At 38.8% G+C, this 18,561-nt stretch overlaps 2 protein-coding genes across 9 annotated transcripts in view; one reads left to right on the top strand and one right to left on the bottom strand.

Annotated features, from left to right (window-relative positions):
• The window catches only part of BCAS3 (BCAS3 microtubule associated cell migration factor), a 581,826-nt gene that overhangs the window by 398,187 nt on the left and 165,078 nt on the right, over positions 1-18,561 (top strand). The window lies entirely within an intron of this gene.
• On the bottom strand, positions 3,289-3,871 carry LOC110134320 (dynein light chain 1, cytoplasmic-like). Its single transcript, XM_070478582.1, has one exon. The coding sequence runs from the start codon at positions 3,854-3,856 to the stop codon at positions 3,587-3,589; it is 270 nt and encodes an 89-aa protein (XP_070334683.1). The 5' UTR covers positions 3,857-3,871; the 3' UTR covers positions 3,289-3,586.

Genomic DNA, 18,561 nt, shown 5'->3' with positions numbered 1-18,561 from the left:
CCAAAACATATGAATCAATACACAGCAGAATTTTAGTATTTCAGGGATGGATTCTTCCCTAAACCATTTTGGCTTTTTTTCTTTTTGCTATTCTTGCTAATAAACAGTATCCAACTCTTAAACTGGCAAGTTTTGTTATTGTTGCTTAGCTTTAGGGACCTGTTTAGTTGATGCCATGTATTTGAAACATTCTTTTTCTCTCTACTCTTCAGCAAAAAGATCACCTCTTATAATGTAGTTTTATTAGTCATCGTGTAACAAGTATTCTCTGTGGAATTTCCGCATGAGAATTTCCACATAATTCCTAGTTTACATTCTGATATGAACCACAAGACTACTCTGGAAGCTAAGTTGATGTTAGGTCTTCTGTAACAAAGTTGTTTCTCTTATGACATTGCTGATTCAATTACTAGTAGGAGATTTTACTTACTTTTAAAGGCCTGTTGCTATAGGTGATTTGCTTTCTTTTTCTCTCTAACCTTAGGAGTCACCCACAGCCCCTGAATAAGTATGTAGTGAATCCCCTATCTGTACAAGGTGAAGTACACAGGGAGAAGTCCTTAATACAGACCTCTCAGAGTGCGGTACCAAGCTTTAATGGGTAAAAGAAGGAGAGGAAAGTAATGTACATACATAGAAAACTTCAAGTATATGAAACCTGTGATAAGGAAGAGATGAAAACCAACTGGATTTTTAATCATATTATACTATGCATGCTGTGCTAAGTTGCTTCAGTCATGTCTGACTCTTTGTGACCCCTATGGAATGTAAACTGCCAGGCTCCTCTGTCCATGGGATTCTCCAGGCAAGAATACTGGAGTGGGTTGCCATGCCCTCCCCCAGGGGATCTTCCCAACACAGGGATCAAACCCGCGTCTCTCAGGTCTCCTGCTTTGGCAGGTGGATTCTTGACCACTAGCGCCACCTGGAAAGCCCCGTATTATACCATAGAGAACAGCAGACTTCAAAGGGTATGATCTTTGTTGCTGAGTTCTGTTCCATGCTTGGAGTTAGTTGAGGGAGAGAATATTTAAGGAAAGCTTTTTAGAGATATGACACCCCAGATGAGGAGGTAGCAATCCAGGTAGAGAATATAGTATAAGTTGAAGGTATAGAGGCAAGAAAACCCATGGTATCTTTCAAGGTCTCATACAGAGGTTGTCATAATATAAATTCCTAGGCAGGGAGTTGTGAGAGATGAATTCTGAACAGTGTATGTGTTAGTTAAGGAGTTTGGACTTCATTTTGTAAGGAATGGGCAAGGATTTTAAGCAGAAGCTGAGTGATATAGTTAGGCTAGCATTTCAAATACAATTTGGTAGCTTCAAAGAAGGCAGATTTGGAAAAAAGATTAAGACTGGGGTCAGGGAGACCACTTAGAGTGTTGACCTGAACTAGGGCAGTGGTAAGTGGAAATGAAAGGAGAAGAATGAAGAGAAGTAGGAAAACAAGTTGAGAAGTGTTGAAGAGTAAAACCTGTCAGGCACGATGATTGGATATGAAGCATGAGGAAGAGGGAGGAGTTTCATATGAATCCCAGGTTTCTGTCTGTGTTGATTGAATGGAAGAGAGGCTATAAGAGGAGAGCAGTTGACTGGGGAACTTAATACTTTTAATTTTAGGAATGTTGAAATTGATGTACTTTTGAGACAGCCAAGACAGCCCACCTGGCCCTAAGTAAAAATTTGGAAGTTATCAGTGTAGATGAAAGAGAAAGTGTAAGCAGTAAGAAAGATGGGGAGGTCAAGAACCTGAAAATCAGCAAAATATTATAGGCCTACAAAGGGTGATTTGTTCAGAAAGGGCTGAGAAAGATCTAGACTAAAACTCACAAAGTGCAGTGCCACCAGAAGTCACGGAGTGGGTGTGGGGTTTTCAGTCAGCAGTGGCATTAAATATAGGGTTGTGCGATGGGCCTGGATGACGAGGATAGAAATATATATATATATTGACTTTAGCCACTGGCAAATCATGAGAGGTGTTAGCAAGGGCAACTTGAATATAGCAGTAAACATGAGAGCCACACTGCCACAAACTATGGTGTGAATAGGAATTAATAGGAAGTGAGAAAACAGGACATGGGATGTCTCTTTTTTGATGTCATTTTCAAGAGAACATTTATTTTTTCCTCTAAAAACCTTAAGCAAATTTATGGTCTGAAGGGAAGAATGCAGAAATGAGGAATGAATCAGAAATGGAAGAGAGATTGGATGCCCCACAGAGCAAGATCCTAAACAAGGAGGAGATTGCACTTGATCTTAGCCAAAAGGCTGAGAACCAATCAAGGAGGATATTGGATTGGAGGTGCTGAAAGAAGGAGAGCTCAGATTTGTGTAATAAGAAGAGATAACCTTGGGCAAGTGGGGATATATTTGCATTTATAGGCAATCAACGGAGGGATTTAGTTCCTTGGCCTCAGATCACTCTTGCCTTCTGTACATTTAGGAGTAATTATACCCCCATCTCTACATAATTTTTACAGAGATATACATATATAGTCCTATATCAATAATACCATAACTACAAAAGAAAATATGGTTACCCATTAACATACTTCCAGAGATAACATTTTGGTATAACTTTTTGCCTCTCTTTTGTGTATATGGATGCATTTTTAAAGTGACTGTGTGGTATTCCATAACTTATTTAACCAGTCTCATGTTAATGAATAGTTTATCCCTTTGCTTTTGTTTGTTGTGCTATTGTTGGTTTGGTTTTTTGCTTTTATAAACAAAAGAATTCCTTATATATTTTGGTATATATCTGTTATTGTTTCTTCACAATCAATTTTTAGAAGTAGAAATGCTGTCTATTGAGTATACATTCTCTTTGGGTTTTTAAATATATATTGGTCAAATCACTTTTCAAACGAATTGTCAGGTTTTCACTGCCATGTAAGAAATGATTTCTTTTTACTTTATTAACTCTCTCTTAACTCTGTCTTAACTCTAGGAGTTTGGCAATACAGTATTCACAAGTGGTATCTTTTGCCTTAGGTTTGCATTTCTTTGATGTTTCTCATTTCTTTTGATACTTAAGAGAATGTTTTTGAATATTTTCACTCATTACTTTAGTAATTAAGTATAAGAAATTAATTATAATTAAAAACTATAAGAAATCATTTGAATATAAGAAATTTACAGCCTGGCTTCAGTATATAAGTATCTGTGACATAGCAAAAATAATGCTGTTTGGCTTAAGGGAAAATCAAAAGGTGGATGACTTAGAGACTACTAACAAGTTGGTTGTAGGAACTCTTTGAATAAAGATGATGTTACACGTCTGTACTTTTTTTTTTTAACGCACACTTCAACAGATTTATTTCTTTAAAGGAATGGATTTTGAAGAGAAAAAACATGAGCAGAGAGGTATGGAATAGAAAATAAATACAAATGTAAGCTGTTTTACTAATTGCTTTATAACCACAAACTAGTACAGAGAACGCCCTGTACAAAACAAAATAAAGGTTCAAAGATGGAGGTGTTCCCTTAGGCAAGGCTGAAGACTTCAGTCTCTGGTATTTGGAATTTAGGCTGCAGTCCTTGTTTTTGGATGGATCACTGGGTGTGTGGCACAGTTCATGCTTTTAACCAGATTTGAACAGGAGAATGGCCACTTGGCCCAGGTAGAAGTAGATGAAGTGTTTGGTTTCATGTGTCACATAACTACCAAAGTTCCTCCCCACGATGCAGTGCCAGGTGGGGTTGTACTTCTTGTCAAACTCCTTCCTGATATGGGCCGCAATGTCCTTCTCTGTATTATATATCTCCAATGCCTGAGTAGCACGTTCCACTGAGTCCTGTTGCATCTCCTCCGACATATCGGCATCCTTGATTACAGCCTTTCGGTCACACATGGTTACCAAAGAGCAGGAGCTGGCCGACTGCAGCGGTCTCCTGGGGGAGGGCCTGGCGAAGCTCACACCCGGTAGAGAGGCGGTCACTACCGAAGCCGTGGCGCATCTCTCTACACGTCTGTACTTTGATCGCAAACTATTGGAAAAATAAAACAGAAAAAATAGAAAAGAAAATTTAGGAGACATGGCAAAGCTAAATAGTAGTAACAATAAAATAATAAAGATATTGAAAACTTAAAACTCAATAACAATTTTAGACTATTTTTGGATAGTAGTTCTTAGAAAACAGCACAGAGATATTAAAAAAAAGTGAAATAATAGTTAATAAATAGTAGCTAAAAAAATAAGGAGTTCAGAAACTCTGGTATATAACTAGTAAGAGTTCCAAAATAAAATAGAGAAAATGACCAAGAAGTGATGCTCACATCTAGAATTTCTAGAATAAATGAGATTTAGGCATCAGTATAGCTGAGTATTGAGCTGAGTATACAAATAAATTCATATCTACATACTTTATAGTAAAACTGAAGACCACTGATTTTTAAAAGTTATCAGAGAGAAAAGATATATTCCCTAAATAGGTATGAAAATTAGATAGGCAGTAGACCTCTCTTTGAGCACTTTAGATGCTAGAAGACGATGGAGCAATACACCAAAGTGCTAAGCAAAAGTAACTCTTGAAGTACAATTCTATACCCAGCTAAAATTTTCATTTAGTATTTTCACAGGGTAGTAAGTGTTTACTACTGACTGGACTTGTTCTTGCTGGAAGAAGATATCCTTGAAAGATGTATTTCATCATGAAAATGTGAGTGCAGAGTAATGTGCAGTTAACTGCATGTTATGATAACAATACCATTCATGAAACTTAAATGCCAGACAATAATGGCAAAGAAACTGAGAGGGTGTTCAGTGGCAATTAAAGCATACTTTGGACAAATATTGTGATATTGAGTAACTTAGGGATTTTTATATTTGTATATAGTGTGATAAAAAATTAAGGGTAAACCATTAACAGAAATGTAATCTATAGCATACAAACGTATAGAGAAAAAAATGATTATAAAAAACTATCAGTGTTGTAATAAGCAAGGGAGAACAGATCTTACAAAATAAGATGGTAGAATAAGCCCCCAATACATCAGTGATCAAAATAAATGTAAAACACAGGGATATAATATTAAAAATCTAGTCATACTCTGCTTACAAAATAATATGGAGATTGTGCTGTTAGCTTGTACCAATGGTATGAAAATTTTCAGTCAGAATCTCCTGTTAGCAATATATGGTTTTATTTTTCTTTTCCCCATTATTACAAATATATTTGCATGAGAGGAAAAAATACCACCTTATGATTTCACAGATTTTGTCATTAGTTAATCAGAGTTCATAGAAGCTTCAAATATCCCATCAGTTAATTCCCCCAGCACTTGAAATTTTCATTGTGCTAAAGCTGATTGAAATTCTGAGCTGCCTTTAAAGCAATTCCAGACCTCCAGCTTCTGAGGATTTTTTTTTTAAAGATATACTAAGTATGTGACGCTTAAATTCATAGGCTATATTTCCTTTTGGATTGTTTTTCAAAGACTGAAAATGCTTATGTCAGGAAATATTTCTTCTTTCCATCTCCCGGCTTCCCTGTTTGTCAACTAGTCTATTCTGACCTCTAAGATGGGGTTCACATTTTAATTACAGTTATGTATGGCAGACTCCATCTGCCATAGCCAGCCAGCCTGCAGGCTTGCAGAGAGAGGGAACATAATACAGGACTTCTTTCTGACAAGCTAGCTGTCTTGCTCTTCTCTCTTTACAATTAGACTCTCAAAATAATAATCTGTTGCAATGACTGACCTGTAAAGTATCAAATATTAGAAGTCTTCTAAATTATTAAATTTAGAAGTCTTAAAGTATATCATTTTAAGCATTAACAGTCTTTTTCTTTTTAATTAAACTTCTTTATTCTTCACATATACATTTGTGTTTGTGGACAGAAGGACTTAAGAAAATTTATGAAAGTTGTAAAAATTGGCTGTTTATTTTCTTGTTCTCTTTTAGCTGCAGATGAAAACTGGTTGTTCAGGATGCATTATCCATTATGGAATATTTGCCCCTCCGGGGCCCCTCCCCCAACTATACTCTCCCTAATAATATTTCTAAACTTTCTAGTTTGCTGTGACTACAATTATCCACAGATTAAATGTAGATTTTTTTTTTTTCCTGGTTGGTAATATGCCTAAGAAATGATCAGGTTGGATCTTTAGGAATGATTGTATATCTAGGTCATAATAATTAGCAAAAGCCCAAACTGATTTTTATCTTCTCGTCCTATTAAGGTACAAGGACCTTTTTTTTTTCCTTTTTTAAATTATGGACATTAGCATCAGAAGCATTTGTACATAGGTTTAAACCTGAAAATAGAGCTTTTCTTTTTTAACCTCTCATATAACTATAGAGACCCCTGCCTCTGCAGATCTATCTAGGGCACTTCTCAGATTCATAGGTGGATAAGAGAAAACTCATTTGTTGCTGCTGATACATCCCTGCTATGACACTAGCCGAAATCTCTGCAGTCTGAATAACTGACGAGAAGCTGTTCCATAACACAGTGCATCTCAGAATTTATTTTTTCAACTGATACTTCCAGCTCTGGATTCTGTGACATTTGCCCAAAGGGAAACACCGGTCCCTTGGATTACACTGTGCATCCATTGTCTGAACTGTCACAGCAATAGCGCGTAAAGCTGTTTGCATAGCGTGCTAACTCTATCAGGGTCAGTTCCAGTCTGTGGCCGCTAAAAATGAAAACCATGCCCCAGCCGGGACAAGAGCAGGGTCAACAGCTGGCAAAGGATATGGCAATCATTTATATAAATATGCTTTCTCAAGCCCACAAAAACAAAAAACCCCAACCCAACAGCTGGGAAGGGTTGGAAGTAGCCCCAAGGCTGGTTAGTCCCCTTCCAGATGGGGAGGTTAGACTGGGGCTAGCCAGACTGCTCCACATAGACTTCCGATTCGCATTAGAAATGAAAAGAGGAGAGGAAAGGGGAAAGGAAGAAAGGCTACAAGCATGACTGCTCTGTTTTTCACCTAACTTAATCAAATAAGTGAAGACTTTCCGAGACGGAAGGCTTGCATTTATGGGTATTCACGCTCCGTTTTTTCTGTTTATCATAGTGTCTGATACACTTCTTAACTGCTTAAACAGAAAGCATATATGCTCTAAAGTATAGTTTATATATAATGTCATGGTTATTTGTAGACAGATTGAAGAACCGATCTCAGATTTATGTCCTGTTTACATCTTCCAAACACTTATGTAGAACATTCAATGCTAGGAAAGATAATAATTGTGGTGTTGGCCCACTCCCAGAACTTTATCCAAGGGATAGGGTTCATTTTTGTAATTTGATTTACTTTATAATACATCGTTATTGCACATCTAATATATCCAACAGAATAACGAATACCATTTTCCCCGAGTTCATCTTAAGGTTGCATACCATGAGACAAAGTATTATTTTTATAACCTGTTGATGCTACAAGAGGCAAAGGTGGAGAGTATAGGACGTTCAGACCCTTCCAGAGTGACATAGTGAAATGAAGGCACCACAATGATGATGAAAAATTTGTCCTCATTATCTAAAAATGGGCAGCCTCCTTCTTAATAATGGAAAGTTCTGCTGACGCCAGATTGAATGGCAAACAGCATTTTCCTACTCTCCAGCCTTCCATTTGCTTAAGAGAAAGCTTACATAATGAATGCATTTTTTTTTTTTTTTAGGTATAGGATGAGCTCATGATATTGGAAATCATAAAGAGACATAAATTAGGGTCTTTTGCCAAAACTGAGACATTGTCTTAGAGAATGTGCTGGTCTGAGACAGAAGCTAAACAGCGTGTTTTCTTTCTTGGAATGATCAAACTGAAAGAAACATTTTAGCTTTGCTCATAGAATGTCATATCTAGAAGGAACTTCAGTGAGCTTCTCAGATACCTCTTCTCGTCTCACTGCCAGTGTAGTAGAGATCACAGCTGGAGGATGGCGGCGGCCCCTCAGCAGGTACGCACTTCCCAGCTGCATTATACAGCAGACCCTATCCTGAGAAGAGTGCTAAGCCAAGCTGGATAAAGACCTGCAGAAGACTTGAATTATCAGCTCTGTTGAGCCCAGATTTACCCAGATCTGCTGTGTAATTGTACTTACTTCCCACTTGACTCTGGCTCTGCAATATCAAAGCAAGTGTCACTCAAGCATCAATATTTTATTAGATATTTTGACAGTTTCTAGATTGTTTTACTCAGATATTTCCTTGGAGAAGTAATAAATGTGTGTGTTGGATGAGTTAGGAGTATGTTAGGAGTCTGTCTTCTCTGTCTTTGTCATTCTAGATTTTAGCATTTTGAGGGCAAGAGAGAATAAAAGAATAAAACTGGGTTTTCTTCATGGTTTTATCCACTGAGTCTTAGACATGAAAGTACCCAGTAGGTGTTTGCTGATATGAAGGTAAATAAAGGGTAGGAAATGCTGACATACAAATCATTCAGTCATTTAAATGTTTTCTTCTAAAATATCTGTAGCCATTTTATGCTAAAAGTTTTTTGGGAGGGAAGCACTATTTATTACCTTAGTTTCTATAGTAGATCAGTCATGTTTTGCAGGATAGTGAGTATGGAAAAGGTGTTTTGACAAATTATCATTGTATTCCTGTCCCTTTGGTTCCATTAACCTGGCCACTTTTTTTCATTTCTGTGCACTTTTGATTTGATTTGAATGCACTGTTTGTCTCGAGCATTTTCTTAGCATTTATCTACAAATGTTAAGTACAAAAGCAAGACAGAGGTGTGCTCTGAATTTAAGAACTAGTGGCTTAATTTCCTGACTCTGAGAGTCTAAATGTTTCCTTAGATTGATGCAGATTAGTTTAACTTAATTGGAAGTTTGAAAGGTGCATGTTTCTAAAGCTTTTAAGATAATGATACTTTGAAATCACTGATTCTTCCCTGATGACTAATGTCTTTAATATATGTTTACAAGGTCCAAAGACTTTTAATGTATTTTACCATACTCTGATGACTAATAATATATAATTGAAACAAACATTTTCTCTATCTTTTAATTCTTAGTGAAAAAAAAGTGTTCGGTAGAGGCTGTCCTTCCTGAATTTAGTTAATGCAGTTCTGCATCTTATTTTTATGTTTCTTAAAACTTTTCCTATCCATAATACATTGTGGACTTGCTAGAGTATAGCCCACCAGGCTCCTCTGTTAGTGGAATTTCCCAGGCAAGAATCCTGGAGTGGGTTGCCATTTTCCCTCTCTAAGGGATCTTCCCGACCCAGGGATCGAACTCACCTCTCCTACATCGGCAGGCAGGTTCTTTACCACTGAGCCACCAGGGAAGCCCACACTCACATAATATATATGTGTGCGTTGGTATTCTATTGTATGATACACGTGCAACCAGCCAGTCTTACTCTACCCACGCTGCTGCAGCTACAACCACTTTCTATCAAATATTAGAGCAAACAGGGAGGAAGCCAGTGTGTGGTGTTACATTAATGATAGTATATTGACTGCATTTTTCCTCTCTTAGTTTAAAGGTGAATACTAGCTATCACAACCAAATTTAGGTTGCAGTTAGCACCATTGTTTGGATGTCTATGTGATTCAGTGTGGTTATCTAATCACATATATTTTTCCTTCTAATTTGCAGTCTGACTGCGCCGTATCAAAGGTTTAGGACAATGATGAACAAGTTAAAAGAAGTACTTTCAGGGTAGACAAATGCTGATTATAAACAGCGAAAAGAGAGGGTAAAGCTCCTTTCTGCAACAGAGGCAGGTTGGTTTTGAATGGATCCCTATGATCTTTGTAAAGGGTATTCATGCCAGTAATCTTGTCCTAAGCATTAGATTCTATCTCTGTGGCTTTTCAAACAGCCCTGTAAAGTTAGTTCCCTAAATGTACCTGAAAACATCTTTCTAGACTTCCCACCTTACTTCAGGGCCCTAGGGTCATAACCTCTTAACCTTACAGGTTATAGGTCTCTTGCTTTTTGATCTTTCTTGGTTTCTTGGTTTTTGGCTACTTCCTCCACAACATTCAAGCCTTGTTATATAAGGAAATTGGAAACACCAATTTTGGATGAGATAAGAGTTACCCTCTCTTCCAGAATAATGCAGAAGGATGATTTTAAGTAGAAACATACTTGGGCAGAAAACTTAACAAAACTAACTACAGCATCCTGTCTAAGCCAGTTTGAACTCGAGCCCCTTCATTTCTTGTCGTCCAGAAAAACAAAAAACAACAACTTAGAATTGGCTGTTGACTTAGTAGATAAAGTTTTCATTTAGGTCACAACTCAGCTTGCAGGAGACATCAGGGGGATTCAAAGAGTTTTGAGTGACTAAAAAGTAGATTAATAAAAGCAGCTGGTTAACTTATTATTCTTGCCCTACTGGGCTTCCCAGGTGGCTCAGTGGTAAAGAATCCGCTTACTAATGCAGGAGATGCAGGTTCGATTCGTGGGTGGGAAAGATCCCCTGGAGGAGGAAATGGCAACCCACCCCAGTATTCTTGCCTGGAGAATCCCATGGACCGAGGAGCCTGGCGGGCTGCAGTCCATGGGGTCTCAGAGTCGGCCACGACTGAGCTTGCGCACGAGTGACAGGTGACTTGTCAGTTTGCTGTTTGAGAATAGTAATAACCAACGTCCATACGGCACTTCCTGTTGACAAAGCATGGTCACATTGATCACTTTATAGCCATACCAATTTAGTGGGAGAGAGAGAGACATTGTCTTCATTTCACAGTGAAGGAACTTGAGCTTCAGGAAAGGTCCTTGACTTGCCCAAGGCCAGGGAGAAAATAGATGGCAGAGCTGGCGTGCAGGATCACCATTCTTTGTGGCCAACCCCCCATCCCTATTGGAGAGGCTTTAGGAGTGGAGCAAATTTCTGCTGATTCTCAGCTTGGGTGGTGGTAAGATATCTCCAGGTGTTTGGCCGCCCAGCTGGCTCTCTCATTTTGTTAATACGTTTTTATTATCTTGTTTTTGTTTCAGCCTGCATTTGGGTTTTATTTCTTTGCCACACCCATACTGCCAGGTACGATGAGACCAAATTTTTATTTCTCCAAATGAAGAAGCTTCTCTGAGCCTTATAATTGAGTACTGAAACTCCAAATAGATTTGGAAAACGCAGTTTTTTGATGGGATGCGTCTCTCCACCACTGCCTGAGCCCAGTCATATCTCCATTAGTAAGAAAGGAAAGGACGGGGAGGGGAAGGGAAGAGAGAATGGGAGAAGAAGGAAGGATGAACAGAAGGGAAGGAGGAAGAAAGAAACCCTCATGTAGGATTCTAAAGCCAAGTTAGAAGCTCGGAGTCATTTTTAACAGGGCAAATGTTTGTCTTTGATCCTTAGAAAGTATCCTTCACCCACCTACAGGGCAAAAGCGGTAAAAAATGGTAAAAAAACAAAAAAAAATTATAGATCATTATTCAGTTGTCTTTCAGTCCCATTAAAATGATGAGATCTTGCTTTTAAAAATTAGTAAGCTATATTGTAACTTAAACCTGAAATCAAATAGTGACAGCAGTATTTCTTCTCAAAGGCAGACTACCTGACGTGGGCAAGTACCAACTAGTAGCAAAATCAGAACCAGGAGGCCTATTAATGATAAGCATATCTTTAACCCGTACTAATCACCTACTTGTCTATCTCACAATAGCACTGAAGTGTGTGTGTGTGTTTTCTGAATTTATTTTTATTTTATCTGTCTTGCCAGCTGAATAAGGGGGCAAAGAATGTAATGTGGAAACCATCCATTGCCACTGGAGACAGAATCCAAGAGGAATTCCTCAAGCTGAGAACATGAGCTGTGAACAACATGTTTAAATAGCTACATATCCAAAGTTTGAGTCAAGGCCATTTATTTTGGGGGGGGCGCACTCTCTTCTTTGAGGCTTAAAGGAGTCCTTTTGACTCAGAGTATGACAGATGTGGTGCGGGAGGAGGTGGGAGACTAGAGGCCTATGGAGTTTGCACAAGTTCCAGTTGATGGTGAGAGAGAGTGGTGCGGCTCCATGTATGTGACTTATGGTCCATGTGCAATCCAAAACAGCCAGGGACTTTTAAAGGCTTTTCTGTATACACCAATGAAATGAGGGAAGAGGTAGGGGGAAGGAAGCTAACATTTTCAGTATTTTTTATGTGTTGGATGCCATTCCAAGTATGTTCAAAAGTATCACATTTAGCTCTATCAACACTTTCAGTACCTAGTGATTTTTACCGCCATTTTGCAGAGGAGGAAACGGATGAAATGACTGGCCCAGCCCAACAGAGCTGTCGAGGTTAAGGGCAGGATTTGATCTCAGAGCTGGCTATACTTCTCCCAGTTGCCTGGAAACATTACTCAAAGCGTTCACTAGCCCTCTCAAGCAAGAGTTTACTCTCCTTCTGATATTCTTTGTTTTTCTGCCCTAGGCTATCTGGGCTAATCACTCCATTAGTTAGAATAAGAATACATTGGGCCGAAAATCTTGTTTGATCTCTGAATGGGCCAAATGAATTTTTTTACAAAGCAAAGCTGAGGATTATATAGCATCACCATTGGCCTGCCACTGCGACAAAAGTGTGAGAGATGAGCTAAGAGTGTGCCTGACTCAGTGCCAACCCAGAAAAACAACTCAAAAGCGCATGTCCTGTTGCTCTCACAGGGTCTGTTTAAAAGGAGTAAAAGTAATGCGTCAGTAGTAGAAATAAACAGCCTGCATAACTTATACCAAGTCAGTAGTTTTTCAACAGTAAAGCTGACTCTAATGTATCTGTCTTGTTTCAATTTAGGTAATCAAGGTACCCAATTTTCTCTTAAGCAGTTTATATTTATAGCATCAACATGATGATGAAGATTTTTTTCATCCACTATTGTGAATCAGGGTTCATATTAAATTATGTGTAGCTGCTGGAGAAGTTTGCTAATGCCTGTGCTTTTATCTCTTTTATCAAAAGGAAATATTTTGGTGCCTCCAAAAGAGGTGTTTGTTTGTTTGTTTACAATTTCAAGACTTTTTTTTTTTTTCAAATTGTTTTTCAAATGGAAGCACTGCACCTTACTTTGTCCGTCTTTGGTCTCTGTTGGTGGTGATCAGGGGTGCCTGCTTTTTTATCTGTCCCACCTTCTTTTCATAGCTCAGTTGGTAAAGAATCCACCTGCAGTGCAGGAGACCTGGTTCGATTCCTGGGTCAGGAAGATCTGCTGGAGAAGGGAGAGGCTACCCACTCCTGTGTTCTTGGGCTTCCATGGTGGCTCGGCCGGTAAAGAATCTGCCTGCAGTGTGGGAGACCTAGGTTCGATCCCTGGGTTGGGAAGATCCCCTGGAAAAGGAAAAGTTTACCCACTCCAGTATTCTGGCCTGGAGAATTCCATGGACTATATAGTCCATGGGGTCACAAAGAATCGGACACAACTGAGCGACTTTCACTTTCACCTTCCTTTCATTCAGTATTTTTGAAAATTAAACATTTTCATCTATCACCATACTTTTCACTTTAAGAATTTTTAAAAAACATTAATAATTATCCTTCCTTTATTCCATAGTTTAAGTGCATAGTAACAGTCTCTGTGTGGGCAAATAGACTTTGGTGTAGAGAAAGAATAGGCAGTCTTCAAAAAGTCATTTTTGGAGAGTAAAGATGAATGAAGAGAACTAAATGTCAATCCAGCCAAAAACAACTTTCTGTCCAGAGTAGTTGAGAGGAGTCCTCCAGACTGTATGGTCCCTTCTCTTTCTCCCTTCATTACTATTCTTATTTTATTTTTGTCTTCCTGACTTCTGGGGGACAGCGGGGCACAAAAGAGACAGTTTATGAAGGACTTAACAGTTTCCACATTTTCATCTGTGTAAAATCAGGGAAAGAATAATTAACAGATGTATCACAGAAGAGTTAGGGAGACTAGTGATCAAAAAGGGGCTTGAAAAGAGATTTTGAAATCCATGGAAACTTCCAGCTACATATTTTGCCTCCTGTTCATCTTTGTAAGCTTCCCCCCCCCTCCCCCCCAGGTTGAGTGTGATTCTTTTTTCCCAGCTGGAGCTTTCAGCTTTGTCCCTAGGACCAAAGACTCCATCAGTATCACTCTGTTTTCAGTGTACCAGGGATCCTCACCTTGGCACTCAATCGGGGATAGTCAGCAGTGCCCTTGGGCCCGAGCTAATTAATCGCGGAGCCCTCCAAGCTCTGAAAGCGACACGAGGGGAAAGGGCAGAGGATGGAACTGGAGAGATCATGCAAAATGGGGTTCAAGCTGTGAAGCCATGCCGGGCCCCTTCTTTCACAGCTGGGGTTTTGGCTTCGAGTCCCTCGGCTTGTTCAGCACGGTGACCCTGGCTCCTTGTGATTTACTAACTGTTTTACAAACATTTCCTCACTCTGGGAGGTTCGATACACTCTTCATCCTCCTCAGCTCACCAGAGTCACTCAGTGTCGAGCCAAACCTGCCTTTGTTTACAGCTTTTCCGGAAATTTTCACAGAGGGGGGGAAGAAAAACCCCTCCCTCCTCTTCCAGTGTTTTATTTTTAAGTCAACACTTTCCCCAAGTTTATTTGTGCTAAATCAAGCTCTCCTACAAGGTATTGCTCTATATTCAAATGGGAATTGCTGCACTTCTATAAATAGAAGGAAGGTCATGTGAACGAGTTCAGAAAAATCTAAATATCACATTTTACTGGACCTTTACATTTAGTTCACTATTTTTTGAGAAGAATATTCCATGTTTGGATTTGTCTTTTTTTCCCACATTCATATTAGACGGACCATTATGTGAAACACTGAATTTGGGAAACACTGAGTGGAATCTTTTTTAAACGAAAATACCCATGTTAAAAATAACAAAAATTGTTGTTGCTTCGTCACTGTAGCTTTCTTTAAAACAGTTTATAGCCCTTACATTAAGTATTTCTGGAATATAATTACCTTTGAAACATAGTTCCAGGGCTTTTTTTTTTTTTCTTTAAATCTGATTCCTCTTGTATTATTCAGTCTTGACATTGGCTGAGAATGAAACAAATGCCTTGGAACTTATTAAATATCAGGAATAACTGGAAGAAAAAGAGTAATAGGATAAAAAATTAGGAAGTCCAGCTCTATCTGAAATCAAAGGCTAACTTCTGATTCACACTAAGAAGAAGTTAAGTAGCAATTTCTGACAAATATGCAGTGGATTTCTCCCACTCTGTTCACTTTTCCAGTCCACTGTTAAAATGAAGAGAGTTTTAAGACTCTCTTATTATTTTAAACAAACAAACAAACAAACAAACAAAGCAGTGATTTTCTTTGGAACTTTCCTGTCTGGGAAATACAAGAAGTGAGATTTTTCTCCTTTCTACCTGTCCAAAAAGGTTGAAAGTGAAAGGGAGTAGGGGTGGAGGGGAAGACGAGGTATCATTTCTTTCCTCCTTTTCTGTCTTCTAGAGGTAGAGCAGGCAATATACCCTAAGTGGGATACAGTCAGAGAGACCAGTTTCCTGATAAAATGTGTTTCAGGAAGGAAAAATTGTTTTATTTCAACAAATCCAGCTGGACTTCCTGGTGGGCCCCCCACCTTGTCAATATCAATAATAGCATGTATCTGTTGGCCAACAGAAGGGCACCAGAATGAGGTATTTCCATTTCTACGTATGTCTAAGTCTACTGGAAAGATAGCAGTTGAGAGCTAGTGCGGAGGAAATGGCAAACAAACACCATAGGTGATCCTGGGTGACATTCAGTAACTGTTGCAGACTTCCAATGCTCGAGACAGTCTCCTCAGCCATAATGTCATTGACCTTGACATGCTCAGAACAAATTGGTCTTTGTGATTGCTACCACATGCTGTCCAGCTTGCTAACCCCACTATTGGTCTAGAGGGAAGAGGACAGGAGAAAGGACTGCTCATCAGAGAATGTGCTTCTTTTGTATTCTCTAGACTCTGGTTCAGCCGGCTTTTCCCACTCGGCTCAGTCTGAAAATGGCTAATTTAAAGAGGCCTAAGTGGTGACTCAGGGGTAGACAATCCGCCTGCAACGTAGGAGACCCGGATTCGATCCCTGGGTCAGTAAGATCCCCTGGAGAAGGGAATGGCAACCCACTCCAGTATTTTTGCCTGAAAAGTCCTGAGGACAGAGGAGCCTGGTGGGTTACATTCAGTGTGGTTGCAAAGAATCAGAGGCAACTTAGCGACTAAACAACAAAGCTTTGTAGTACCTGTGGAATGGACCTAGTTTTATGCAAGTTCTTAATAAATGAATATTCTTGGTATTCTTAGGGTGTGAACTATGTCAGGAGCAGCATTTAAGGCAGACGTGATCAGAAAGACAGCCTTTGTGATCAGTTAGGAAGAGAATTTTTGCCCCAAAGCCCTTTATGCTATCTGTACCCGTCCGATCAGTAGAATCTGAGCTTTTAAAGGAAAAGCAATTACGTGTGTCTCTTTTCCCACCTAATGAGCCAACTGAGACTAACATATTCCTGCATCATACTTCTCCTTTGCTTCTATAAGTTTTTCGTGTATCTGAGGAACATAGATTTTAGCCCAAGTTTTAGAGGACTGTTTCTGGCACTCTAGTTATAGACATTTAATAAATGTTGTGTGAATGAGTGACTCTTGCATGATTCAGAATGTGTGGGATAAGTCATAATCTTGGCAAAAGCCTTACCTAGTGCAATCATCACCTTTGAAAAAGGAATTTAAACCCTGCCTTTGATTTTTAGCTTCAGACTGATGCATTAGCTTTTGTAATGCTGTCACCTTGACACATACACTGGAGTGACTGCACGTTGGAACAGCCAGGGAGCTGGGGGCCTCCTCAGGCCTTCTTGGGGCATCGTATGCACAGCCGTCCCTATATTCCGAGTCAGAGCTGTCTAGATGATTCTTGAGTTCTGGGAATAACTTTTTTTTTTTTTTACAATAAGTAAGGCATATTTTATCTTGCTTTGTGTGTGTATGTATGTGTACATATATATATACATATACATACATATAATTTACAATTTATGCTAGTTTTTTTGTGACACTGTAACTATAGTATTAACTAAAACTACTTTTTTATGTTAGAAAATTAGGAGGTGGTTTTCCCCTCTGAATATAACAATTTTTGCATTGAATCAATCTAGGTCTTTTTTTTTTTTTTTTTTTTTAGTTTGAAGAATTCAATATCAGTTCAGTTCAGTTCAGTCGCTCAGTCGTGTCCGACTCTTTGTGACCCCATGAACTGCAGCACACCAGGCCTCCCTGTCCATCACCAACTCCTGAAGTCCACCCAAACCCACGTCCATTGAGTTGGTGATGCCATCCAACCATCTCATCTTCTGTCGTCCCCTTCTCCTCCTGCCTTCAATCTTTCCTAACATCGGGGTCTTTTCAAATGAATCAGCTCTTCGCATCAGGTGGCCAAAACAAAGTATTGGAGTTTCAGCTTCAGCATCAGTCTTTCCAATGAACACCCAGGACTGATCTCCTTTAGGATGGACTGGTTGGATCTCCTTGCAGTCCAAGGGACTCTCAAGAGTCTTCTCCAACACCACCGTTCAAAAGCATCAATTCTAAGGCGCTCAGCTTTCTTTATAGTCCAACACTCACATCCCTACATGACCACTGAAAAAAACCATAGCCTTGACTAGACAGACTTTTGTTGACAAAGTGATGTCTCTGCTTTTTAATATTCTGTCTAGGTTGGTCATACCTTTCCTTCCAAGGAGTAAGTGTCTTAATTTCATGGCTACAGTCACCATCTGCAGTAATTTTGGAGCCCAGAAAAATAAAGTCAGCCACTGTTTCCACTGTCTCCCCATCTATTTGCCATGAAGTGATGGGACCGGATGTCATGATCTTAGTTTTCTGAATGTTAAGCTTTAAGCCAACTTTTTCACTCTCCTCTTTCACTTTCATCAAGAGGCCTTTAGTTCTTCACTTTCTGCCATAAGGGTGGTGTCATCTGCATATCTGAAGTTACTGATATTTCTCCCTGCAGTCTTGATTCCAGCTTGTGCTTCTTCCAGCCCAGCATTTTTCATGATGTACTCTGCAAAGAAGTTGAATAAGCAGGGTGACAATATACAGCCTTGACTAATTTTGTTTTGAAGGAACAGAGGTATTAGGGGAACAACTGATATGTAAGCTACAAAGGAGCGTGTTTTTCAAATCTCTTTTTATTTGAAGACATAGAATTAATATTTGCTCTTAGACCTTTTGTAGGTTTCATGCACATAAACTCTGGTATAATGCCAAAAATAACAGAGATATCTCTTTATTTTTTAATTATTTTATTTTATTAAATTTTTAAATTGAAATATAGATTTACAGTGTTGTGTTTATTTCAGGGGTATCACAAAGTGATTCAGTAATATGGTGTGTGTGTATTCTTTTTCAGATCTTCTTCCATTATAGGTTATTATAAGATATTGAGTATAGTTCCCTGTGTTATACAGTAGGTCCTCGTTAATATTATACATAGTAGTATGTATCTTTCACAGTATGTATCTGTTAATCCCAAACTCCTAATTTGTCCCTCCCCACCCACTTTTCTCTTTGGTAACCCTAAGTTTGTTTTTTATGTCTGTGAATCTGTTTCTGTTTTAGAAATAAATTCATTTGTATCATTTTTTTTTTATTCCACATATAAGTGATACCGTCTGATATTTGTCTTTGTCTGACTTAC

This window comes from Odocoileus virginianus, chromosome 17 (assembly GCF_023699985.2).
Source record: "Odocoileus virginianus isolate 20LAN1187 ecotype Illinois chromosome 17, Ovbor_1.2, whole genome shotgun sequence".
Taxonomy (NCBI): Eukaryota; Metazoa; Chordata; class Mammalia; order Artiodactyla; family Cervidae; genus Odocoileus; species Odocoileus virginianus.
Note: the sequence above shows the minus strand (reverse complement) of the source record. Positions and strands in the feature narration are given on the sequence as shown.